Source organism: Eulemur rufifrons, chromosome 7, assembly GCF_041146395.1.
Source record: "Eulemur rufifrons isolate Redbay chromosome 7, OSU_ERuf_1, whole genome shotgun sequence".
Lineage (NCBI taxonomy): Eukaryota > Metazoa > Chordata > Mammalia > Primates > Lemuridae > Eulemur > Eulemur rufifrons.
This window is the reverse complement of record NC_090989.1, coordinates 77,824,016-77,849,825: the sequence shown is the minus strand read 5'-3', so window position 1 is coordinate 77,849,825 and position 25,810 is coordinate 77,824,016. Positions and strand designations below refer to the sequence as shown.

The window sequence follows — 25,810 nt, the reverse complement described above, 5'->3', positions numbered from 1 at the left end:
CACAGGTTCATCTCAAATTCTCAGTTTCAGGGACACTGGTGTCTGCTTTCCCTCTAAGTTTGACTGCTGGGAGGTGGGTGGAGGAGTATATATCAAACACACTTGTGAAAACTAAAAAGGGAGTTATAAACAGTTGTGCCTGCTTTTTCTGGGAGAATTGTAGCATCTGAGCTATTCTGTGTGATCATCTGATAGCTGATTTTGGTGATAGTCTGAAGAAATTTGGGTGGGAAGAGGGAAGGGTGGGAAAGGGGTAGTGTAGAGGGTAAGAGCCAGGCATACCAATTGTGTTCAAATACCTAAATAGCTTTAGTGTGATGACTGCAAAGATGGCGAGTGCTCCCTCTGGGGACTGGGGACATAGGCCTGGAGAAGGGGTGAGGACTTGGCCAGAGGGGTTAGTGTTGTGGACACAGCTTTCCAAGATTCAGAGTGCACTGTGCCATCCCTAGCTTGTCGAAGTGCCTCTCCACATGGCAGCTGCTTATCTACCTCTGGGTGTTCTCACAGGACAAGCTCAGTTTCTGCCAGGAGCTAAAAACTAGTAATCCAGCAAGTGGTAAAGCCAGGATTCTAGCACAGATCTCTCTGTCTCAAGAGCTTAACCACGACACTCAACACCGTGCTCACCTGGAACATTCTGAATTCACTGGTTCAGGTGGGGTCTGGGGAACATGCTATGAAAAAGCTCCCCTAAGGATTCTAATATGTCCTCTGTTGAGTTTATTTAAATATATAAATTAACAATTACAATTCCTTAGACATATATAAAGAATCAGCAGCAAGAAAGAGGAGGGCAAGGCTGAGCAAGGCATGCAAAAGACCTCAGTGAGTTAATTCAGGAAAGGAGGGAGAGCTCTTTAAAAAATTCTGACTTGAATTCCTAGTGAGATTCAAGAGGATAGCACTTTGATAAAACGTGTGAGTAGACGGCTATGAGAAAAGACCAATCAGAGAACTAGGATGATCTTGGAAACTAAAAACATGATTAGTTAAGTAACAGAGGATGTATAAACAGTAGAACAGACACTGCTGAAAAGCGCACTGGTGCGCTAGATTAACTCAGGCAAAACCAGAAGACAAGAGAGGGAATTAGATAGACACGCAGAGTAGAATAAGATTTACTATCCACAAAAGTAGGACTCCAGGAGGAGAAAATGAAGTGGATGGAGAAGAAGCAATACTAAAATTAATTTTAGAAGGAAAAGATTTTCCTAAACCAAAGGGAAAAAAAAACCGTGAATTTTCAGATCAAAGTGCTCAGATTCAGATTCCTGAATTCCAAAGGTAAAGGCAAAATGCTATAAAAGACAACAAAACAAACCAACCAACCAAACAAACAAGAAAACTGCTTACAGACCAAAAAAGAAAATATGTATCTACAAAAAAAGGAGAATCAGGATGGTAGCACACTTATCAGAAAAACCTAATGTTAGAAGTAATGTTTTTGGAGTTCTAAAGGAACTTCTAGAATTTCTTTCTAGACACCCAGCTGAACTTTCATTCACATGTGAGGGAAAAAGAAAGGCATATGAGATATAGAAAGGCTTAGAAATTATACTACTCATGCACTATTTCCTAAAAAAGTTGTCTGAGGAAGTATTCCAGCCAAATAACAACAAACAACAACAAAAAAACACAAAAAAATAACTCAAAGATGAAAGGATATGGAAAACAAGAAGCCCTCTGTGGTGAGCAAAGAACCAATAAAATTTTAGTTAATTCTAAATAACTGTGGATTATGAGGTTGTATATTTAAGAAAAAAGCTTAATAATTGGGACTAAAATTCCAGATTATTTCTAGAATAATATGATCAAAACACATTTAAGAATTTCTTACAAATAAAGAATCTGACAAACTCATAATCAGAGAATAGTAAACAGTCCTCAAAATTTATCATATAAATTAAAATAATTATATAGAGAATATGAGTCACCAGTTAAAAGCTTGATTTTATAGCTGTTTATACAACTTTGAGGCCATCAGAGAATGTACACACTTCTAAATGCCCATTATTCCCCCAAATTGATCACGCACTGAGCAAGGCCACAAAAATCAGAAATATTACATTATGTGAGTACAAAAGAATAAAGGCAACAATTGCAAGGTAACAAAAAGGAAACCCTTACCTACTTAGAAATTTTTAAAAATAGAAAAATCCCTAGCAAATCTTATTAAGGAAAAAAAAGATAAAACACAAATATACAATGTTAGAAATTTTTAAAAGAGAGATATAACCACAAATTTGGAGATTTAAAGGCAACAGTCTGTTTTGTACAACTATACACCAACAGAGAGAGAGAGAGAGAGAGAAAGAGAGATAAAATGGATACTTTTATAGGAAAATACAAATCAACAAAACCAAGTTAAAAAGGTTATAATGATCTTTCTCCAAACAAAAGTTACTAGGCCCAGATATTTTATGGATGGGTTTTATCAAATATTCAAGGAACAGAAAATTCTTATATAGTCTTTAATTTTCCCAAGCATAGTAAAAGTTTAAAAGTTGGCCTTCTTTCCAATTTCTTTTAACCTTGCTGTTAAAACTGTCAAAGACCATGTAAAACTACAGTAATTTGCTGTGGTAATTGCTGTAGTAATTGTCTATACAAAGAGATGAATGGTAACACAATAGAGTGCAGAAATATGAGTCAGCGGGAATTAGTGTAGGACACAGTTGGCATTTCAAGTTGAATGATAAGATGGTGGATTACTCAATAAATAAATGATTTTGGGGAAACTGGCTCTCCATCTGGAAAAAATAAAATTAGATCCCTATCTCAAAGTGTAAGTCAAGATAAATTCCCTATGACATATATATATATATGTATGTATGTATGTATATAAAACGAACTCCCCAAAACCAACAACTAAAAATTAGTATAAGAATACATGGGAGGCCAGGCGCGGTGGCTCACGCTGTAATCCTAGCACTCTGGGAGGCCGAGGCAGAAGGATAGCTCGAGATCAGGAGTTCGAGACCAGCCTGAGCAAGAGCGAGACACTGTCTCTACTAAAAATAGAAAGAAATTATCTGGACAACTAAAAATATATATAGAAAAAAATTAGCCGGGCACGGTGGCGCACGCCTGTAGTCCCAGATACTCGGGAGGCTGAGGCAGGAGGATCGCTTAAGCCCAGGAGTTTGAGGTTGCTGTGAGCTAGGCTGACACCACAGCACTCACTCTAGCCTGGGCAACAGGGAGAGACTCTGCCTCAAAAAAAAAGAAAAGAAAAGAAAACATGGGAGAGCCGGGCGCGGTGGCTCACACCTGTAATCCTAGCACTCTGGGAGGCCGAGGCGGGCAGATTGTTTGAGCTCAGGAGTTCGAGACCAGCCTGAGCAAGAGCGAGATCCCATCTCTACTAAAAATAGAAAGAAATTATACGGACAACTAAAAATACATAGAAAAAATTAGACGGGCATGGTGGCACATGCCTGTAGTCCCAGCTACTCAGGAGGCTGAGGCAGGAGGATCGCTTGAGCCCAGAAGTTTGAGGTTGCTGTGAGCTAGGCTGACGCCATGGCACTCACTCTAGCCTGGGCAACAGAGTGAGACTCTGTCTCAAAAACAAAAAAAAAAAAAAAAGAAAAGAAAACAAGGGAGAATATTTTTACAGGAGAGGAGAAGGCTTTTTTCCTTCCACGACATTAAAGGCTAGAAATCGTAAAGGAAAACATCACCAATTTAACGACCTTAATTCTTAAAATTTCTACATGAATTCTGCTGGAGAAATCTCTGCATATTTAAAATGCATATATGTTTTGACACAATAGTTCCAGTCTTAGGGAATTTACTTTCAGATATACTCACATACTTGTGCAAAGGCTTATGTACAGGTATATCTCATTTTATTGCACTCCATTTTATTGCACTTTACAGATATCACATTTTTTATAAACTGAAGCTTTGTGGCAACCCTATGTTGAGCAAGTCTATTGGTGCCATTTTTCCAATAGTGTGTGCTCACTTTGTGTCTGTGTCAGCATTTTTTTGAGACAAGGTCATGCTCTGTTGCCCAGGCTAGAGTGCAGTAGCATCACTGTAGCTCACTGCAACTTCAAACTCCTGGGCTCAAGCGATCCTCTTGCCTCAGCCTCCCAAGTAGCTGGGACTAAAAGTGTATGCCTGCCATGCCCTGCTGATTTTTCTTATTTTTTGTAGAGACAGGGTCTTACTATGTTGCTTAGGCTGGTCTCGAACTCCTGGCCTCAAGCAATCCTCCCACCTCAGCCTCCCAAAGTGCTGGGATTATAGGTGTGAGCCACCACACCTGGCCTTCTTAGCAATATTATAAAATTAAGATATGTACATTTTTTTTAGACATAATGCTGTTGTGTACTTAATAGGCTACAGTAGAGTATAAACATAACTATTATTGCCATATTCATTTCATTGTAGTCTAGAACTGAACCTGCAATATCTATGAGATATGCCCATATAAGGATATGCATTTTGACTCCATTTATAGTAGGGAAAACCTGGAATCAACACAAATGTCTAAAAATAGTATGCTGGTTAGAAAAATTACAGTAAATTCATACAATAGATTATTATACAGCCATTAAAGAAAATGCCCAGGTGACAGGAAAATAATACTATAAGTATGTAGAGTATTCCTGCCACCCCACCTTACCCTGTCCTTCTCAGGAGGTCTGGGACCACTAGGGAAGCCTACGAGTCTGCTGTGTGGACTTTCCAGGTGTGGCTCAGGGACAGTCCTTGGCGCTGTGCCCCACACTTCTGCAGTGCAGGAGGGAGATGTCTGCAGAAGCCATTATATCTCAGAGAACTGGGGCAACGGTGTACTCTAGATTAGAATCTTTTTTGTTTTTGTTTTTGAGATAGGGTCTCGCTCTGCCACCTTGGTTAGAGTGCAGTGGCATCATCATGGCTCACTGCAACCTCAAACTCTTGGGCTCAAGTGATCTTCCTGCCTCAGCTTCCCAAGTAGCTGGGACTACAGGCATATGCCACCACTCCTGGCTAACTTTTCTAATTTTTGTAGAGAAGGGGTCTTGCTCTTGTTCAGGCTGGTCTTGAACTCCTGGCCTCAAGTAACCCTCCTGCATCAGCCTCCCAAAGTGCTAAGATTACAGGTGTGAGCCACTGTGCCTGGCTCTGGATTGGAATCTAATCTAATCTTGGCCCCATGGGATCAAGATCAGAATTGCATGGCTCTTGTTTTAAAAATTAAATTTTATTTAAACTATCTTATAAAGAACAAGAACTCCGTATTTTAATAAAATGGTTATGCTGTTTCAGTAAAAACCTCAGATGTAAAGGAAGCTTTCCAACTGGCAAAACCTATTTCAAGTCTAGAAAATATTCTGATATCACTCGAAAACTTCTCTTGTTTTAGTACAGGAGTCAGTAAACTTTTTCTGTAAAGGGCCAAATAATAAATATTTTAGGCTTCGTGTGTCATATGGTCTCTACTGTGTCTATCTACTCAACTCTGCCATTTTGGTGGGAAAGCAGGAGTAGGCAATATGTCAGTGAATGACCATGGCTGTGTCCCAATAAAACTTTATTTACAAAAATAAGTGGTGGGCTAAATTTGGCCCTCAGGCTATATAGTATGCTGACACCTATTTTAGATACTCAATTTTAGAACTGGTCTATTTTATTATGCCTCCTCCCAACTTATGTTACCTAGGCTGAGAGGGCGGCCTGGTTTTTGAGGTTATCTTCTGAGGGGCAGTCTGCACAGCCTCTCTCTCAAGAAATGAGATGTGCTTCAATGCCATGTAATTGTACAGAGCTGTCATTCTCAAATCTGACAGCAAAAGTTTGGGGATGTGCAACTCTCATAGGTGTTCTTGCTCCTTGGAGTGGCCACATGACTGTGACAGCTGCCACAATCCTTCCCACCACACACCACACCTTCAATCCACTCTACCGCGTGCATGCACACACATACACATACACACACCCACACACACATACACGGCTCAATGTTGGGCCCTCTCCTCTAGTTTAAGGGAAAATGAAGATCACTAAAGAGATGGTATGGAGAGATTTAGAAATGACTGAGAAGAGGTACAGATAAACAAGATTCCGGAATCTGTGTGTACATGTGACTAAGGATGTGGGTGCCAGTTGCTGGCAGAATAGCACAGTGGGATTATCCTGTTTCTCTACAGACAACCCAAAAAGCTACTGGGAATTCACACAATGTGACATTTACACCAGAAACTACCTCTCAAAAGAAAGGAATGGCTAAGGTAATAATGTTCAGCCACCTGATTCCTCCCATTTAAACACTATAAACACTGGAGCAAGGAAAATTTGTTCTAAAAATAGCAATATGTGTAGAGAAAATTTGAGAATTAAAAAAAAGCTGTCAAGTATCCTGAACCCCGATTTGGTAATGTATTAATCTTGAATAATGTTTGTGAATGAAAAAGCAACAAGTAGAAAACTCATAAAATTCACATTTCTTCTTTTGTTATAAAGCATGATTCAAACAATAAGTACTTGAGAACCTACTAAATACCAGGCATTGTGCTAAATGTTTAGACACAAACGCTATGTACTATTTTCTTTTAAAAACTGCCTATTAATAAAATATAATGCATCTGAATTGTAGATATAGGTGGTAATGTATATATTGTATGAATATCCAAGAATCACCCCATGCCCTAATTTTACTAAACGACCAACATTCAGGAATGCTCTTACTTGAGCTAATGAATCCTTTTTTTACAATAATAGGGTTCTAGTTATAAGTTTGCTAGTAGTTTCTGTCTTTCCTAGATATGACATACACTATATTTAAGAGCACATGTTTAGAGGATGGTTAATACTAATTTGCCCATTAGGAAGAAGTCCGAAGAAATGCTGGGTTCATCCTACATTGGATTCATCTGTACTCATGAGCACCGCCTTTAAATGAAAGCTTCAGCTCTAATTCAATATAGCAGAGTAATGCTGCTGCCTGGAGATGCCCAGCATAAAAGCAACCTCTGACTGCTGAGCTACTTACAGCGAAGGGGTGGTAGGGGGCAGCGGGGGAAGCTCCGCGGGGCCCTGCTGGTGGAGGCAGCACGGACAGTCCTGTTGAAAAGATGCCAAGTGCGCTGAGGTTCAACCCTGGGATCAGATTGGCTTGTTGCTGGGAACAGAAATGGAGAAAAAAAATGAGGTGAGGAGACCAGAGAGGCCCAGCTCACCTGGATCAACCTCCATCTCTTGTCTGAATGGCACCAGCGTCTCCTAATCAGCAATGCCCTGGCCCCATGGACCTCTTCCATGCTCTGCATTGGGGGTGGATGCCAAACTGTAACCTGACCATGGTGTTCCTTCAAGCGTTCTCTGCCACCCTTGGGAATGTCTATACATCTTATCACGGCAAATGAGGCTCTTCCTGGGGATGGAGGCCACTTTGCCAGCCTTACTCCTGCTAACCCCTCATCCTCACCCTGCCCAATCCTGTTCCCTAAATACCTCACATGCTCTCTCACCTCTGGGCCCCTGCGCATCTTGTCTCCCCTGCAAGGAAGTGCTTTTCTAAGTCCTACTCACCTGTGGGTTTAACCTGAGCTTAGATGTCCCCTCATGCAGGAAGCTTTCTCTCATCCCAAAGGTCTTAGCTCAAATGCCCTGTGCTCTTCTAACACTCCTATGTTTCCTTAAAACAGCACATATTACATATTTGAATTTCTTATTTAATTACTTCTTTCCCTTTTAGACCATAATTTCCTTGTAGACAGAGACTGTATTACTGAGTGTTGTGTTCTCAGTGCCTGGTATGTAGTAAGTATTCAATAAATATTTGTTGAATGACTATGTTTAAAACAAATTGGACCAATAGTTTTTTCTAACTCTGTTCAGGGAAAGCTCAGACGCTTCACTAGGATACCACACTGGTAAATTCTATTATCCAAGTTCAGGATCGTTCACAACTTTCTCTCTTCCTTACTTAGTTGCCAGCTTTGTGATCGTGTCACTTGTTTGCTTATTTCACATTTAAACCTGGGGATGCCCACATAGGCTGGGGCTGAGTTTTAACTACACAGCCCTTCAAAGGCAGAGGAATGTGGTCACCTATTCTGGACTGTATCCAACCTGCTCCCATCTTTGATTCTCTGAACGTGAAGCAGTTTTCTAACATTTTCTATTTTCTTGTCTGTGGCTTCAACCACCCAGTAAGTTGCCTTCTTTTGGAATGTTTGGAATAGTAGAGCCGGGATCCTTCACCTTTACCTCATTTGGTTTACAAGATCTAGTGATTTTGTTATTCACCTATCAGTGCATGACTTTGGTACAGACATGAATGAATCTAAGTGACAGGGTCAGATGAAGATGTTTGGATCATCCAGACCCTTTTCTAGGTTTTCCAGATGTTCACAGAAAGAGATGTTTATCATAAAATGTCAAGAGCCCACAAGGAGAAAATGAAGGTCTTCGGATGATACCTCCACAGACAAATATGTCCAAACAGGAGAAGTGGGTCACACTGCAGTCTCCCCCTCCTCATCGTGTCCCATAATTACCATGTGATTTGGGCTGCTAAGCTGGGAGCTGGCGTGAGGCGGGGGACAGATTACTGACCTGTGGAAAGTGCTGCAGTGATAGAACTGGGACTTAACCTACAGAACTCTTTGTCAACATTTATTTCTCTGAGAAATGTTATGGGGTCTGAGATTTGTTTCAAGGTCATCCAACAGGGATGGGAAATGGATGTGGATGAAGGTTCAGATGAAACAAAACAGGCCCTAAGCTGGTAACTGCTGAAGCTGGATTACAGGTATATGTGGGCTTATTGGAGCATCCTCTCCACTTTTTTATATGTTAGAAAATTATCATAAAAAAGTGAAAAAAGTTACTCTTCTGGGCTGAGCTTGGGCTTTGCTGATGACCAAATATTTTTAAGAACTTTTAAAATGCCAGACTATTATTGCCCCATTAAAAAGTGAAAACTAGGTAACAATAACAGGAAGAACAAACCCAAATCAGTTAGCTAGAAGTATCAGTGAGAGCTCAGGTAGCTGGCAACATTTATTGGGCAATCTGAAAGTGGAGATCAGCAAGCAAAGGATGAAAATCAAGTTATTTTTAAAGTATGTATTTTTAAAATTTAAAAAGCAACAGGACAATATTACAGAAAGTTTGGAAAGCAGAAAATCCCACTTTCCTAACATACTGGCTATTTCTATTTTTGTGTATAACTTTCTAGTCATTCTGATCATATTATTTTATGTAACTGTAACCTTAGTTATATACTTTTATATCTTACTTTCTTAATAACATAGTATCATAAGCATTTCCTCATTTTGCAGCCTTCAAAATTATAATTTTAATGGCTTCTAGTGCATTTATCATTTATTAGTTGGTTTCTTGATTGTTTTAATTCCTTAATCCTAGGCAGTGGAGAAAAACCCTGCATACCTATCCCTAAGGCACTTCCTCATTAGCTGAGTGACAATTATTTTTAGAGCAGCCTGGGCTCTGCCTGGAAGCACATGTGAAACCAGTAGAGAAGAAAGCATTGGGAACTTACGTTAACAGCCAGCATATCGTTTTCAAAGGCCTCTCGGAGCTTCTTCATGATCTCTATCTCGGCATTGGCACAGGCCTCAACTGTGCCCTTCACAGTGATGGTTCTTTCTGGGTTATATATGCTCAAATCCTGCAAACTGGCCAATGGGAGAAAGAAAGAAATTTCTTTTTTTTTTTTTTTTTTTTTTTTTGAGACAGGGTCTTGATCTGTTGCCCATGCTAGAGTGCAGTGGCATCATGATAGCTCACTACAACCTCAAACTCCTGAGCTCAAGCGATCCTCCTGCCTCAGCCTCCTGAGTAGCTGTGACTGCAGGCATGTACCATCATGCCTGGCTAATTTTTTTAAATTTTGTAGAGATGGGGTCTCATTGTGCTGCTCAGGCTGGTCTCGAACTCCTGGCCTCAAGTAATCCTCCCGCCTTGGCCTCCCAAAGTGCTAGGATTACAGGTATGAGTCACCATGGCTGGTCGAAATTTCCTTTTTTTTTTTTTTTTTTTTTTTTTTGAGACAGAGTCTCACTCTGTTGCCCGGGCTAGAGTGAGTGCCGTGGCGTCAGCCTAGCTCACAGCAACCTCAAACTCCTGAGCTCAAGCGATCCTCCTGTCTCAGCCTCCCGAGTAGCTGGGACTACAGGCATGTGCCACCATGCCCGGCTAATTTTTTCTATATATATTTTTAGCTGTCCATATAATTTCTTTCTATTTTTAGTAGAGATGGGGTCTCGCTCTTGCTCAGGCTGGTCTCGAACTCCTGAGCTCAAACGATCCGCCCACCTCGGCCTCCCAGAGTGCCAGGATTACAGGCGTGAGCCACCGCGCCCGGCCGAAATTTCCTTTTTTAAAGAGAAAAAATAAAATCCCAGAAAAATCACAAACAAGTCTTGGTGGAGAAGAAGATGACTGATTCCCTCACAACATACTAATGTAGAATCCCTGACATCTTATTTCCACTAGATCACATCCCTAGTGGAAAATGTCTAACTGGTAACTATTTATGTATTTGTCTTTGATGATGATGGAAATAATTACATCACTTATGATTATATTCCCATTTTAGGGAAAATTAGATGAACGATTTGAGCATATCAAAATGCACAAGTTCTCCATTATTGGGATAATTAATCTAAATGGGTGGCTTACGATGAAATTGTTATCTTGGTCCCTGTTTCATGTTCAATTTTCTTCAAATTTCTGCCTTCTTTCCCAATCAGTCTTCCAACCAAGCCATTGTGGGCCAAGATTTTCAGAGGAATCTCTTCAGCTCTAAAAGAGACAAACAACAATTTAATACTTAAGACAACATAATGGTTGTCTTCCAAGAGCCTTTACCCTGCTTTTGTCTTATGAATGGAAGTTATTTTGTACAGGTACCAAGTGGTGATGGGTTTCAGGAGAGGCCAGGTCTCTCATCAACCCTAGTTCATGAATTTTGATTAACATAAGCCAACTATGGAAATTCTACTCCCTTGTAGTGATTGGTTGGAAGTCGATCCATGAGGCAGATCTGGCCAATGAAGTAGAAGAAGAAACCTGTTGGGTGACTGTAGGAAGAAAGTTTTCCTTGCTCTTAAAACAGGAACAAGGGAGAGTGATGTCAGTGAGATGGCACGCTAGGAAGCCACAGACTCTCTTTCCCTTCCACAGACACCGCAAATTAACAACAGATGCACCAGAGCACGTCCATGAGAACTCTAGAGATCAGGTGAGAAGCTTTAACACCAAGGCCATTGTAAATAAAGAAGGGATTCCAGCAAAAGGGGTAAGAAAATTCACAGTGTTTGGCTCATCATTCATGTCATCCCCCAGCATGGCATAGCAAAGAGCAAATGGGAAGAAACCCCACTGGCTGGGCTCCTCCCTTGGGATGGAAACGAAAGACTGGATCATGGATCCAACATTTTGGTTTGTCTGGGGGCTTCCTGAAAAAGTGTTTTTTGTGTCACTGACTCAGCAGACAGGATTGGCACCAGAGTTTGGAAGATGCTGAAAATAGAGACAAGTGGCACATTATAGCTGTAGGTTTGTAGCCAGACACCAGAGGGATCAAGGAATCACAAAAGAAAAAAAAAGGAAAAAGAAAAAGAAATCAGAAAAGGTCTGAGAGGTCTCTGGAACCTTTAACTAGGCTGATTAATGAAGGTCTTCTACTGCACAAAGTGCACAAAGTACACAAAGACTAGGAGAAGTGGTTGTTTTGTCAAATGCCAACTGCACCCCCAAATTACTAGGCATACAAAGAAACAGTGAAACATGGCTCAAAGGAATAAAATTAAATGCCAAACACTGACCCTAATGAAACACAAATCTATGGGTTCCTTGACAAAGAATTTAAAATAACTGTAAAGATGCTTAATGAGCTAAATGAGAACTAAATGAAGTCAGAAAATGATGTATGAACAAAATGTGAATAACAACAAAAAGACAGAAATTATAAAAAAGAACCTAACAGAAATTCTGAAGCTTAAAAATGTAATAACGGAACACAAAAATTATTTAGAGGGGTTCAACAGCTGGCTTGATCAGGCAGAAGAAACAATCAGCAAACTTGAAGTTAGGTCATTTGAAACCATCGAGCCATTCCCCCACAAAAAAAAGAAGAAGAAGAAAGAATGAAGCCATATGCAGTGGCTAACACCTGTAATCCCGACACTTTGGGAGGCTGAGGCAGAAAGACTGCTTAAGGCTGGGAATTCAAGACCAGTCTGGGCAACATAGTGAGATCTTGTCTCTATAAATTTTTTTTAAAAAACTAGCTAGGTGTGGTGGTACACACCTGTAGTTCCAGTTGCTAGCGGGGGCTAGAGCAGGAGGAATGGTTGAGCCCAGGAGCTCCAGACTGCAGTGAGCTATGATCATGCCACTGTACTCCAGCCTGAGCAACAGAGTTGAGACCCTGTCAAAAAAAAAAAAAAAAAAAAAAAAAAAAGAAGTCAAGGGAGCCTAAGGGACTCATAGGACCTATTAAATGGTCAAATATATGCATAATGGGAATCCCGGAAAGAGAAGAGAAAAGAAAGGGGCACAGAGCTTATTTGAAGAATGGCCAAAAACCTCCTGAATCTGAGGAAAGAAATGGACATACAGATCAAAAAGCTTAAAGAACTCCAACTGGTAAAGGATTACTAGAGACGAAAAGGAGAGAGGGGGAAAAGAAACCCACAAACAACTCCAACTGGGATAAATCCACAGACAACCATATTGAGACACTTTATAATCAAACTGTCTAAAGTCAAGGATAAAGAGAGAATCTTGAAAGTGGCAAGAGAAAAGCAATTTGTGACATATAAAGGAGCTTCCATAAGATTGTCTGTAAATTTCTCATCAGAAACTTTGCAGGCCAGAAGGGAGTGGGATGATATATTCAAATTGCTGGAAGAAAAAACTGCCAACCAAGAATACCGTGTCTGCCAAAATTGTTTTTCAAAAATGAAAGAAATTAAGACTTTCCCAGATGAACAAAAGCTGAGGGACTTCATGGCCACTTGAGACCTGCTCTACAAGAAATGCTAGAGGGAGCCCCTTACGTTGAAATGAAAGGATGGTAGACAGCAATACAAAACCATAGAAATATACAGCTCTCCAATAAAACTAAATATATAAACAAATACAGTAATCTGTATTATAGTAATTTTGGTACATGGAAGTTAAATGAAAAGAGCATTTACAAATCTGTAAATCTATGTTAGTTAGCATAAAATATATGAAGATATAATTTATGATACTGGGGGTGGAGCTGTAAAGGTTTTTTTGTTTTAATTTCAAAATATTAAAGGGGTACAAATGTTTTTGTTAGATGGATACCTTGTATAAGGCTCAAGTCAGGGCTTTTAATGTACCGATAACCAGAATAGTGTTCATTGTATCCAATAGGTAAGTTTTTACCTCTCGTCCCTTTCCACCTTCCCCCATTCTTGATTTCCAGTGTCCTTTACATCTCTTTGTGCCCATGTGTAACCATCATTTAGCTCCCAATTATTAGAGAGTACATGTGGTGTTTGTTTTTCCATTCCGGAGAGACTTCCCTTAGGATAATGGTCTCCAGTTCCATCCAATTTGCTGCATATGACATTATTTCATTTTGTTTTTACGGCTGAGTAGTACCTCAAGGGGTGTGTGTATGTGTGTGTGTGTGTGTGTGTGTGTGTTTGTGTGTACATATACATATATACATACACGAATTGATAAGCACTTAGGTTGATTCTACATCTTTGCAATTGTGAATTGTGGTGTAGTGCTGTGGATAAACGTCTGAGTGTAGGTGTCTTTTTGATAAAATGACTTCTTTTCCTATAGGTAGATTCCCAGTAGTGGGATTGCTGGATTGAATGGTTAAGTCTATATTTATTTCTTTGAGGAATCTTCATGCTGTTTTCCACAGAGGTTGTACTAATTTGCAGTTCCATCAATAGTGTATAAGCATTCCTTTCTCTCTGCATCTATACCAGCATCTATCATTTTTTACTTTATAATAATGGCCATTTAGGAGTAAGGTAATATCTCACTGTAGTTTTAATTTGCATTTCCCTTATCATTAGTGATGTTGAGCATTTTTTCATGTTTGTTGGCCTTTTGTCTATCTTCTTTTGAAAAACTTCAGTTCATGTCTTTTGCTTATTTTTTAATGGTGTTGTTTGTTTTTTCTTTCTGATTTGTTTGAATTCTTTGTAGATTCTGGATATTAGTCCTTTATTGGAATTCTTTGTAGATTCTGGATATAATCCTTTATTGGATATATAGTTTGCAAACATTTTCTCCCATTTTGTAGGTTGTCTATTGACACTGTTGGTTATTTCCTTTGCTGTGCAAAAGACTTTTAACTTAATTAAGTCCCAGCTATTTATTTTTATTATTGCTATGTTTGCTTTTGGGGTCTTAGTCATAAATTCTTCATTTACACTGATGTCTAGAGGAGTTTTTCCTGTATTTTCTTCTAGCAATTTTAGAGTTTCATGCCTTACATTTAAGTCTTTTAACCATCTTGAAATAATTTTTGTATATGGCAAGAGACAGGGGTTTTGTTTCATACTTCTGCATGTGGCTATCCAGTTTTCCCAGTATCATTTATTGAATAAGGATTCCTTTCCCCAGTGTATGTTGTTGTCTGCTTTGTCAAAGATCAGTTGGTTGTAGGTATATGGTTTTATTCCTGGGTTCTCTATTCTGTTCCATTGGTTTATGTCTCTATTTTTATCCCACTACCACACTGCTTTGGTTACTACAACCTTGTAGTATAATTTGAAGTCATGTAATGTGATGCCTCCAGATTTGTTCTTTTTGCTTAAGATTGCTTTGGCTATTTTGGCTCTTTTTTGATTCTAAATGAAATTTCGGATTATTTTTTCCAGATCTGTGAAGTATGACATTGGTATTTTCATGGGGATGGCACTGAATCTGTAAATCACTTTGGGTAGTATGGACATTTTAATGATGTTGATTCTACCAATCCATGAGCATGGGATGTTTTTCCATATGTTTGTGTCATCTATGATTTCTTTCATCAGTATTTTGTAGTTCTCCTTAGATCTTTCACCTCTTTGGTTAAGTATATTCCTAGGTATTTTATTTTCTTCGTAGCTATTGCAAATGGTATTGAGTCCTTGATCTGATTCTCAGCTTGATTGTTACTAGTATACAGACATCCTACTGATTTATGTATGTTGATTTTGTAACCTGAGACTTTGCTGAACTTATTTATCAATTCTAGGAGTCTTTTGGTGGAGTCTTTAGGGTTTTCTAGATACAAGATCATTTTGTCAGTGAACAGGGATAGTTTGACCTCCTCTTTCCCAATTTGGATACCCTTTATTTCTTTCTCTTGCGTTATTGCTCTGGCTAGGACTTCTAGTACTATGCTGAATGGAAGTGGTGACAGTGGGCACCCTTGTCTTATTCCAGTTCTTAGGGGGAATGCTTTCAGCTTTTCCCCATTCAGTATGATGTTGGCTGTGAGTTTGTCATATATGGCTTTTTTTTTTTTTTTTCTTTCTTTCTTTCTTTCTTTTTTTTTTTTTTTTTTTTTTTTGAGACAAGGTTTCGCTCTGTCACCCAGGTGAGTGAGTGCAGTGGTGTCATCATAGCTCACTGTAACCTCTAACTCCTAGGCTCAAAAGATCCTCCTACCTCAGACTCCCAAGTAGCTGGGACTACGGGCATGTGCCACCACACCTGACTCATTTTTCTATTTTTTGTAGAGATGGGGTCTAGCTCCTGCTCAGGCTGGTCTCAAACTCCTGGCCTCAAGCAATCCTCCCCCCTCAGCCTTGCTCATTGCTAGGGTTACAGGTGTGAGCCACTGTGCCTGGCCATATATGGCTTTTACAATTTCAAGGTATATTCCTTCTATGCCTAGTTTGTTGAAGGTTTTTATCATGAAAGAGTGCTGGATTTTATTGAATGCTTTTTCTGCATCTATTGAGATGATCATATGGTCTTTGATTTTGCTTCTGTTTATGTGGTAAATCCCATTTATCAATTTGCATATGTTAAAACATCCTTGCATCCTTGGAATGAAACCCACCTGATCATAATGAATTATCTTTTTGATGTGCCACTGAATTCAGTTTGCAAGTATTTTGTTGAGAATTTTTGCACTTACATTCCTCAGGGATATTGGTCTGTAGTTTTCTTCTTTTGATGTGTCATTTCCTGGCTTTGGTATCACAGTGATATTGACTTCACAGAATGAGTTAGGGAGGATTCCCTCCTTCTTGATGTTATGGAATAATATTTATAAGATAGGTACCAGTTCTTCTTCATAGTTCTGGTAGAATTTAGCTGTGAATCTCTCTGTCCAGGGCTTTTTTGCCCTTTTTTTTTTCCTTGCTGGTAGATTTTTTATTACTGCTTCAATCTTAGTGCTCATTATCAGTCTGTTCGGGACTTTCATTTCTTCCTGATTCAGGCTTGGGAGGTTGTGTCTTTCCGGGAATTTATCCATTTCCTGTTTCCCAATTTGTGTGCGTAGAGGTTTTCGTAGCATTCATGGATGATATTTTGTATTTCTGTGGTATCAGTTGTAATGTCTCCTTTTTCATTTCTGATTGAGCTTATTTGAGTCCTTTCTCTTCTATTTCTGGTTACTCTGGCTAGTGGTCTATCAATTTTGTTTATCTTCTGAAAGAACCAATTTTTTGTTTCTTTGATACTTTGTATTTTTTTAATTATTGTTGTTGTTTCCATTTGGTTTAGTTCTGCTCTAAACTTTGTTACTTCTTTTCTTCTGCTGGCTTTGGGTTTGGTTTGCTCTTCTTTTTCTAGTTCCTTAAGATTTGACATTAGTTTGTTAATTTGTTGTCTTTCTGTCTTTTTGATATAGGCATTTAAGGCTATGAACTTCCCCCATAGGACTGCTTTTACTGTATCCCATAGATTTTGAAACCTTGTGTCTCCTTTGTCATTCAGTTTGAAGGCTCTTTCGATTTCCATTTTAGTGTCATCATTCACCCAAGGACTGTTCAGCAGCAGGTTGTTTAATTTCCATGACTTTGTGTAGAATTGAGTGTTTCTCTTGAAATTGATTTCAAGTTTTAATCCACTGTGGTCTGAGAAGATGCATGCTATGATTCTGATTGTTTTGAATGTGCTGAGACTTGTTTTGTGGCCTAAGATATGATCAATCTTGGAAAATGTCCCATGTGTTGATGAGAAGAATGTATATTCAGTAGTTTTTGGGTAGAATGTTCTGTAAATGTCTATTAGGTCCATTTATTCTAAAGTTCCGTTTAAATCCAGTGTTTCTTTACTGATTTTCTGTTTCAATGATCAGTCCAGTTCTGTCAGTGGAGTGTTGTACTTCCTGGCAATTACAATGCTATTGTTTATTTCTTCGCTTAGATCTAGTAGGATTTGCTTAATGAATCTGGGAGCTCCTCTGTTAGGTGCATATTTAATTTAGGACTGTTATGCTGAATTGTTCCTTTTACCCCTTGTGTTTCTTGGAGACAGCATACAGTTGGGGTGTGTTTTTTCATTCATTCAGGCAGTCTATATCTTTTAAGTGGGGCATTAAGACCATTCACGTTCAGCGTTAGTATTGATATGTGGGATACTGTTCTGTTCATTATGTTGGATGATACCTTGTTTTGTTTTTCCTCTTGTGTTATTGTTTCATTAGAGCTGCAAGCTTTAACTTTCGGGTGCTTTTACAGTTCTCTGATAAAGGTAAATATGTGAACAAATATAGTAACCTGTATTATAGTAATTTTGGTGCACACAAGTTAAATGAGAAAAATATTTAAAAATCTACAAATCTATGTTAATGAATATAAAATATATAAAGCTGTAATTTGTGATCTTGGGGGTGGGGATGTATAAAGGAGTAGATTTGTTTGTTTTATTTTTGTTTTTTGAGACAGAGTCTCCTTCTGTTGCCTGGGCTGGAGTGCAGTGGCATCATCATGGCTCACTGTAACTGCAAACTTCTGTTTGAGTGATCCTCCTGCTTCAGCATACCAAGTACCTGGGACTATAATAAGCACAAGCCATCATGCCTGGTTGACTTTTCTATTTTTTGCACATAAATACAAAACAGCACAGGACAGGGCGTTGGGAGACCCCTTGCAGTCTCACCATGGATCTCAGACTTTTCTATTTTTTGTAGAGATGGGGTCTTGCTAATGTTGCTCAGGCTGGTCTCGAATTACTGGCCTCAAGTGATCCTTCCATCTCAGACTCCCAAAGTGCTAGGATTACAGGGAGGACTTTCCACACCCAGCCAGAAGTAGGCTTTTTTTTTTTTTTTGGAGACAGAGTCTCACTCTTTTGCCCTGGCTAGAGTGCCGTGGAGTCAGCCCAGCTCACAGCAACCTCAAACTCCTGGGCTCAAGTGATCCTTCTGCCTCAGCCTCCTGAGTACTTGGGACTACAGGCATGTGCCACCATGCCCAGCTAATTTTTTTCTATATATTTTTAGTTGTCCAGCTCATTTCTTTCTATTTTTAGTAGAGACAGGGTCTCACTCTTGCTCAGGTTGGTCTCAAACTCTCAAGCTCAAACAATCCACCCGCCTTGGCCTTCCAGAGTGCTAGGATTACAGGCGTGAGCCACCGCGCCTGGCGAGAAGTAGGGTTTTTGTATGCAGTTGAAGTCAAGTATTATCAGTTTCAAATAGGACATTATGACTTTAAGATATTTTATGTAATTGCAATTATACACACAAAGAAAATATAAGAATATACACAAAAGGAAATCAAAGCATATTACTATCCAAAATCAACAAAGCACAAAGGAAGGCAGTAAGAGAGGAAGAGAGGGACAAGAAAGCTACAAGACATACAGAAAACAATGAACAAAATGGCAAAAGTAAGTCCTTCCCTATTAGTAATTACTTTAAATGTAAAAGATTAAACTCTCCAATCAAAAAACATAGATTGGCTATAAAAAACAGGTTCTAACTATATGCTGTCTACAGGAGACTCACCTGAGGTCTAAGGACACACGTAAGCTGAAAGTAAAAGGATGAAAAAGGATATTCCATGGAAATAGTAACAAGAAGAGAGGAATGGAGTGGCTGTACTAGTATCATACAAATAGACTTCAAATAAAAAACAGTTACAAGAGACAAAAAAGGACATTATATAATGATAAAAGGGACCATTCACCAAGGGGACATAACAATTATAAATATTTATGCACCAAACCTCAGAGCTCCTAAATATATGAAGCCAACTTTGACATAATTGAAGGGAGAACCAGATAAAACCACAATAACAGTAGGAAACTGCAATATCCTAACTTCAACACTGGATAGAACTACCAGACAGAAGAACAACAAGGAAGTAGAGGATTTAGAACAACAGTATAGATCAACAGCTATATACACAATACTCCACACAACAGCACTAGAATATACATTGTTCTCAAGTGCACATGGAACATTCTCCAGGATAGATAATATACAAAACAAAGTATTAACAAATTCAAAAAGACTGAAATCATACAAAGTATCTTTTCTGATCACAGTGGAATGAAATTAGAAATTAATGGCACAAGAAAAACTAGAAATTTACAATTTACAACAATTACAATTTACAATGAAACAACTCACTCTACAACAACCAGTGTGGTCAAAGAAGTCATAAGAGAAATGAGAAAATACCTTGAGACAAATGACATAAAAACATAACATACGAAAACTTATGTAAAAGCAGTAAGTACTATGAGGTAAGTCAACGGAACAACCTAACTGTACACCTGAAGAAATAGAAAAAGAAGAAACTAAACCCAAACCCAGCATAAGGAAGGAAATAATAAATATTATAGCACAGATAAACAAATACAATCAACAAAACTAAGGGTTGGTTTTTTTAAAAGATCAACCAAATTAACAAATCTTTAGATTAACTAAAGGAAAAAAAAAAAAGAAATAAAGAACACTGAAATAACTAAAATCAGAAATGAAAGCAGAACACTACAACCAATGCCACAGAAATAAAAAAGATTATAAAAGCCCAGAACCAGATGGCTTCACTGGAGAATACTACCAAACATTTAAATAAGAATCATCACAATCCTGGAATTCTTCCAAAAAACCTAAGGGGTGGGGGCAACATTTCCAAGCTCATTCTATGAGGCCAGCTTTATCCTGATTCCAAAGCCAGACAAAGGCTGGGCACAGTGGCTCATGTCTGTAATCCTAGCACTCTGGGAGGCCGAGGTGGGAGGAACGCATGAGCTCAGGAATTTGAGACCAGCCTGAGCAACAGCGAGACCCGCCTCTACTAAAAATAGAAAAATTTAGCCGGGTGTCTGTGGTATGTGCCTTTAATCCAAGCTACTTGGGAGGCTGAGGCAGGAGGATTGCTTGAGCCCAGGAGTTTGAGGTTGCTGTGAACAAGGCTGACATCACAGCACTCTACTCAGGGCAATGGAATGAGACTCTGTCTCAAAAACTAAAATAAAATAAACAAAGCCAGACAAAGACACAACAAAAAAAGAAATCTACAGACCAATATCTGGGATGAGTACTGATGTAAAAATCCTCACAAAATACTAGGAAACAAAATTCAACAGCATATTAAAAGAATTTATGCCATGACCAAGTGGGATTTATTCGTGGAATGCAAGGATGGCTCAATGTACAAAAATCAATCAATGTAATACATCACATTAACAGAGTGAAGGGAGAAAAACCACATGATCATCTCAATAGAAAAAGCATTTGACAAACTTTAACACCCTTTCATGATAAGAATACCCAACAAATTAGGAATAAAATATTACCTCAACATACTAGGTCATTTATGAAAAGCCTATAGCTGACATCATACTCAATGGTGGAGGACTGAAAGCTTTTCCTGTAAGATCAAAAACAAGGCAATGATGCCTCTTCTTGCCACTTGTATTGAACATAATATTAGATGTCCTAGCCAGAGCAATTAGGTAAGAAAAAGAAATAAAAGGCATCCAAAGTGGAAAGGAAGAAGTAAAATGATCTCTATTTACAGATGACATGATCTTATATATAGAAAACCCTAAAGATTCTACAAAAAACTTTTACAACTAAGAAATGAATTCAGCAAAGCTGCAGAATACAAAATCAACATGAAAAATAATTTGCATTTCTATATACACTAGCAATAAACAATGTGAAAAGGAAATAAAGAAAATAATGCCACTTACCAATAGCATTGAAAAATATAAACTACTTAGAAATAAATCTAACCAAGGAGATAAAAGACTTATACACTGAAAGCTGTAAAAAGTTACTGAAAGAAATTAAAGACACAAATAAATGTAGACATTCTGTGTTCACAGACTGGAATACTTAATATTGTTAAGATCCATACTGGTCAGGTGCAGTAGCTCACACCTGTAATCCCAGCACTACGGGAGGCTGAGGTAGGAAGATTGCTTGAGGTCAGTAGTTCAAGATTAGCATGGGCAACATAGCAAGACCCTGACTATACAACAAATAAAAAAGTAGCTGAGCACAGTGGCGTGTGCCTGTAGTCCTAGCTATTCAGGAGGTGGAGGCAGGAAGATCACTCGAGCCCAGGAGTTCAAGGTTACCCAGGAGTTCAAGGTTGCAGTGATCTATGATTGCGCCACTGCACTCCAGCCTGTATAACTACATAAGACCCTGTCTCTAAAAAATTAAACAAGAACAAAAAAAAGATGTCCATACTACCCAAAGTGATCTACAGATTCAACACAGGCCCTACCAAAATCCCAATGGCAGTTTTTGCAGAAATAGAAAAATTCATCCTAGAATACATATGGAATCTCAAAGGACCCCGAATAACCAAAACAACTTTTTAAAAAAAGAAAGTTGAAGTGTTCAGATTTCCTGCTTTCAAGACATATTACAAAGCTACCATAATCAAAGCAGTGTGATACTGGCATAAAGACAAACAGACCAATAAAACAGAATAGAGAGCCCAGAAATAAACCCTCGCATTGGTCCAGTGATTTCTGACAGACTGCTGACACTACTTGATGGAGAAAGAACAGTCTCTTCACCAAATGGTGATGGGAAAACTCGAATTACACATGCAAATGAATGAAGTTAAACCATTATCTTATACTATATACAAAAATTAACTTAAATGGATTAAAGATCTACCCACAAAAACTAAAACTATCAAACTCCTAAGAGAAAATACAGGGAAAATCTTCATAATATTGGACTTTGCAATGATTTCTTGGATATGCCACCAAAAGCACAGGCAACAAAAGCAAAAATAGACAAATCAGAGTATCTCAAACTTACAAATGTTCCTGCATCAAAGGATACAATCAACAGAGTGAAAGAGCAACCTATGGAATGGAAAAATTTGCAAATCATTTATGTGATGAGGAGTTTGCTATGGTTTGAAAGACATGTTTAAATTTAACTGTCATTTTAACAGTGTTGAGAGGTGGGAACTTTAAGAGGTGATTAGGTCATGAGAGCTTTGCACTCATGAATGGATTAGTGGAGTTATCACAGGAGTGAATTAGTGGGCTATTTATAAAAGGCATGAGTTTGGCCTTATTTTCCCTTTCTGTCTCATGTGCTTGCTTCCACCATGGGATGATCTTTGCCAGATGTTGACACCATGCTCTTGGACTTCCCAGCCTCCAGAACTGTGAACCAAGTAAACTTTTTGTTCTTTATAAATTATCTGGTCTCAGGTATCCTGTTATAGTTCAGAAAATGGACTAAGATGGAATTAATGTCCAAAATGTATAAAGAATCCCTAAAACTCAACAACAACAAAAAATCAAATAACTCAAATAATAAACAAAGGACCTGAATAGACATTGCTCCAAAGATGATATACAAATGGCCAACAAACATACAAAAAAGATGCTCTACTTCACTAATCACTAATAATCAAAGACACACAAATCAAGACCACAATGAGATATCACCTACGATAGCTGCTATCAAAATAACAGAAAGTAACAAGAGTGGTGAGACTGTGGAGAAACTGGAACCCTTGTGCACTATTACTGGGATTGTAAAACAGAGCAACTGCTATAGGAATCAGTATGAAGGTTTCCTTCAAAATTAAAAGTAGAACTACCATATGATCCAGCAATCCTACTGCTTGGCATATATCCAAAAGAACTGAAAGCAGAGACTTGAAGAGATATTTGCACATTCTTGTTTATAACAGCATTATTCACAATAGCCAAGAGGTGGAAGCAGCCCAAAATGTCCATCAACAAATGAATGGATAAACAAAATGTGGTACATACACGCAATGGAATTTTATTCAGCCTTAAAAAGGAATGAAATTCTGTCACATGCTACAACATGGATGAACCTTGAGGACATTATGCTAAGTGAAATAAGCCCATCACAAGGTAAGTACTATATGATTCTACTTACATGAGGTATCTAAATGAAAGTAGTCAAATTCATAGAAGCAGGAAGTAGAGTAGTGGTTACCAGAGGCAGACGGGAGTGGGAGAAGGGAGTTGTTAAATGGATACAGAGTTTCAGATTTGCAAGACAAAAAAGTTCTACAAATCTGTTTCACAACAATGTGAATATACTTAACACTACTGAATGGTACACTTAAAAAGATCAAGATGGTAAGTTTTACGTTACAGTTTTATACTATAATTTTTAAAAAAGCCACAGGGAAGGGATGCCCTCTCTCTCAGTCTGTGAATATTTTTCTGCGGGGACACAGGTCTAAAATCACTACAGCCGTCCTATTATGATAAGGGAATATGAGACAGGAAAAGCAAAAACACGTCGTGGGTCTTTGAGCCCATAATTCAACTAACCTTGGAGCTACTCTACCTTAGGACTTGTTATGTGACATAGTAATTGTTTCTTATTGCTTAAGCCACTGTGTTTTCTGTTGAGACCAAAAGCAACTAACAGATGCATTACTACTGCCTCAAAATAAACAGGACGCTTGAAGAAGCTCCACTAGAATGAAAACTTTCAGAGGACAGGGGTTTTTGTCAGCTTAGTGCACTGCTGAGTTCCTGGCACATGGAACAGTGCCTGGTACATAGTAGGTGTTCAATAAATATTTGGTAAATGAATAAAAAGAAATTTTAGGATCCCTGGTCTCCTACATCGTCTAACTGCTACTCACCCCCTCAGGCTCTGTCTCCTACAAAGACAGTCCTTCTTTGCCTTCTCTGAAACGTCCAAATTCCCTCTTGTCTTCCTAAAACCTTGATTAGAGCCTCCAGTTACATGCAGTCATTGGACACTGCATTTTTCCACTGCAGCATTTCTCATAGCTACACTTAATTACTTATTGGTGTAATTATTTCCTTAATTAGCATCTCTCCCATGGATTGTAAGCTTCATCAAAGCAGGGACTGGCTCTTGTTCATGGCTGTAGCCTCAACTCCCAGCATAGTACTTAGCATAGTGTAGGAACTCAAAAGAAATTTATTTCCAAGATATTCAAATTCTATCTTGGCTTTACATGAAAATTTAAAACCCAATTTATAAATCAATCTTTTTGACATTTACAATTTTTTAAGTTCCTTGAAGAACCAAGGAAGGTATTATTTATAAACTTCTCAATCACTTGGATGAGAGAGAGGCTTCTTCAAATTAAACTATGGCATTTGGGGGATTTCAAAAGCCCCAAGTAAATAATTCATAAGTAAAAGGAGAGAGTCCCTTAAGAAATCTGAGAATTGACTTGCGATGTTCTTCTTTGAAGGACCACTTTCGTCTTCCTGGTTTTGGAACACTCATGTTTGACATTATTTGCAAAATTAATTTTATACTTGATTCATCCCTTACTGCTTCTTTATAAAATTGCCACTACTGCCCACAAACAGATTATGCCAAACTAAAATGTCTTTTTTTACTTATTATATTGTCTACTCCATTCATTTATAATACAGAATCAATTTGTTTAGTAAGAACTGTATTTGCCATTCAAATTGACACAACACTCATTACACTGTGGGATCCTAAGTAGTATTTCATAAAAGAAAGGGAGGGGAGAGATAGAAGAAAAAAGAGGAAGAAGAATAAAGTAGCCACTTGGAAACTAGTTTCTACTACTTAAGGAAATGTCATCCAATTTTAAGAGTGTAAATGTTTTAGAATCATGGCAGGAAAAACCTTTTCCAGAATAGTAAATTATGGCTTTGGTGACAACGTACATTCTATACCTGCATTGTTCAATATGATAGCCATTAGCCATACATGTAGCTATTTAAATCTGTGTGAGTTAAAATAAAATGTTCAGTTCCTCCACTGTGCTAGTCACATTTCAAGTACTCGATAGCAACATATGGTCAGTGGCTATACTGTTGAACAGTGCAAATATAGAACATATTTCCATCATTGCAGAAAGTTCTACCGGACAACGTGAGTCTATATGCTCCTACCAATAATTACTAGCAATGGTTGACGGAAGCATTAGGATCACCAAGAAAAACACGCAAGTGGAGAAACAGCCATATTGTAAATATAAGAGATCTCCCACTGTATTCTTCTTAGGAACAAATTTCTTAAAGCACAATCCCTTCCTTACCCCTTTACTGAGTAACAGATTAAGAGCTTTTAAAAATTTTTCTTGGATTAAATAAGGGAGAAGTTGCTGTTATTCTCTGTTGAGTGATCTGGGCATTGCATGCAAACTTACAGTTTGGTCTCATCAGCCTCCTTCTGCATGATTTCAAGAATCATGCGGCATGCTTCAGAGGTTCCCTCTGGGGTGGCATGGATGGTAACAGGCTTCTCTGCAGCCCCAGAGTTCTCCTTTCTATGGATGTCTACCCTGCAGGAAAAGAATCAGGAGCTTACATAAGTACAATGTCATCTGGGATAAGACCCTAGTCCCAAGAAAGCATCATGCCAGCCAACGTACAGCAAGGACACAGA

At 38.5% G+C, this 25,810-nt stretch overlaps 1 protein-coding gene across 7 annotated transcripts in view; it reads right to left on the bottom strand.

The window, feature by feature from the left end:
- The window catches only part of IGF2BP2 (insulin like growth factor 2 mRNA binding protein 2), a 161,507-nt gene that overhangs the window by 19,112 nt on the left and 116,585 nt on the right, over positions 1–25,810 (bottom strand). For 4 of the 7 annotated variants that reach the window (XM_069472811.1, XM_069472812.1, XM_069472815.1 and 1 more), the window contains 4 exons: positions 25,572–25,706; positions 10,651–10,773; positions 9,509–9,644; positions 6,992–7,120 (listed from right to left, as the gene is read on the bottom strand). In XM_069472811.1, coding sequence (XP_069328912.1) covers positions 6,992–7,120; positions 9,509–9,644; positions 10,651–10,773; positions 25,572–25,706 — 523 coding nt within the window. The remainder of the gene's footprint in view (positions 1–6,991; positions 7,121–9,508; positions 9,645–10,650; positions 10,774–25,571; positions 25,707–25,810) is intronic. The other 3 variants (XR_011233882.1, XM_069472813.1, XM_069472817.1) reach the window with 1 other exon arrangement.